This window comes from Trypanosoma grayi (genome assembly GCF_000691245.1).
Source record: "Trypanosoma grayi strain ANR4 Tgr_1896_V1, whole genome shotgun sequence".
Taxonomy (NCBI): Eukaryota; Euglenozoa; class Kinetoplastea; order Trypanosomatida; family Trypanosomatidae; genus Trypanosoma; species Trypanosoma grayi.
The window spans coordinates 1-1,748 of NW_008827514.1; the positions used below are offsets into that span (position 1 = coordinate 1).

Here is a 1,748-nt window from a genome sequence, read left to right on the forward strand (position 1 = left end):
GCCGTGGCAGACCGGGCGTCGTCAGACGCGGCCGCGGGGAGTGAGCGGGGGAGGCTGAGGCCTATGAGCGGAGCGGTGGCTGGGCACCGGGGAGGGAAAGGAGAAAAGCCCAGGGTACGGCACACACACACACACGCACACAAAATGAGAGTATTTGTCGCAGATGTCCCTAAAGGAGACAATGCCGAGTTCTCCCTTTTAAGAAGAGAGAATAATAAATAAATAAAATCAAGATGCACATAGAGCTGTTGATTTAAAGCGTTGCGTCGGCTTCTTCCATGTTTTTTTTTTTTTTTTTATCCTTCNTTTTCGTCCTTGCCTTTCCGCTTCGCCAGCACTACGAACACCTTCAGGTGAGAGAAGGAGCAAGCAAGAGAGATCTACACCACAGCATCACAAAGAACGAAAAGAGCTATAGCTACGAACAAGAAGAACAACAACAACACACATACACACACCCTCACAAACAACCAAAAAGAGAAGAAAGTTTGTGATGACCTCTGAGGAAGATTGGAAGAAGAACCTTGTTGCGCCCAAGAAGGACACGCGCAAGAAGACGGAGGATGTCGAATCGCGCCGCAACGTGACCTTTGAGGAGTACGGCCTACGCCGTGAGCTGCAGATGGGCATCTTCGAGAAGGGCTTCGAGCGGCCGAGCCCCGTGCAGGAGGAGGCGATTCCCGTCGCGCTGCAGGGCAAGGATGTGCTAGCGCGTGCCAAGAACGGCACAGGGAAGACGGCCTCGTTCGTCATTCCTGTACTGGAGAAGGTGGACACGCGTGAGTCGCACGTGCAGGCGCTCCTCATGGTGCCGACGCGCGAGCTGGCGCTGCAGACGGCGCAGGTGACGAAGGAGCTGGGCAAGCACATCGCCGGCCTCGAGGTGATGGTCACGACGGGCGGGACGACGCTGCGCGATGACATTCTGCGGCTGCAGCATCCGGTACACGTGCTTGTGGCGACCCCTGGCCGCGTTGTGGACCTCGCGAGCAAGCGCACGGCGAAGCTCGACCGCTGCCGCATCATCGTCCTCGACGAGGCGGACAAGCTGCTCTCGCAGGAGTTCACGGAGCTCATGGAGGAGCTCTACACTTACCTCCCGTCGGACCGCCAGTCGCTGCTCTTCTCCGCGACGTTCCCCGTGACAGTGAAGGAGTTCGCCGACCGCTACCTGCGCAACCCGTACGAGATCAACCTCATGGAGGAGCTCACGCTGCGTGGCGTGACACAGTACTACGCCTTTGTGGAGGAGCGCCAGAAGATCCACTGCCTTAACACGCTCTTCAACCGCCTCCAGATCAACCAATCCATCATCTTCTGCAATAGCGTTAACCGGGTGGAGCTTCTGGCGAAGAAGATCACACAGCTCGGCTATAGCTGCTACTATATCCACGCTCGCATGCAGCAGCAGCACCGCAACCGCGTCTTCCACGACTTCCGCGAGGGCCACTGCCGCAACCTTGTCTGCTCCGACCTCATCACGCGCGGTATCGACATCCAGGCTGTGAATGTCGTGATCAACTTTGACTTTCCCAAGTACGCGGAGACGTACCTGCACCGCATTGGCCGCTCCGGTCGCTTCGGCCACTTGGGGCTCGCGATCAACTTCGTGACGTACGAGGACCGCTACAACGTCTATCGCATCGAGCAGGAGCTCGACACGGAGATCAAGCCGATTCCCGCCGATATTGACCCCGAGCTGTACGCCGCGTAACAATGTGTGACGGCGGTCTTCTTTTTTTTTTTTT

General features: G+C 57.2%; 1 protein-coding gene across 1 annotated transcript; it reads left to right on the forward strand.

Annotated features, from left to right (window-relative positions):
* Positions 1–493: 493 nt before the first annotated feature.
* DQ04_18961000 (putative ATP-dependent DEAD/H RNA helicase) lies at positions 494–1,714 on the forward strand (the record flags this gene model as incomplete). Its single annotated transcript, XM_009317771.1, has 1 exon — positions 494–1,714. One exon carries the CDS (start codon positions 494–496, stop codon positions 1,712–1,714), a length of 1,221 nt encoding a protein of 406 aa, XP_009316046.1.
* Positions 1,715–1,748: the final 34 nt, after the last annotated feature.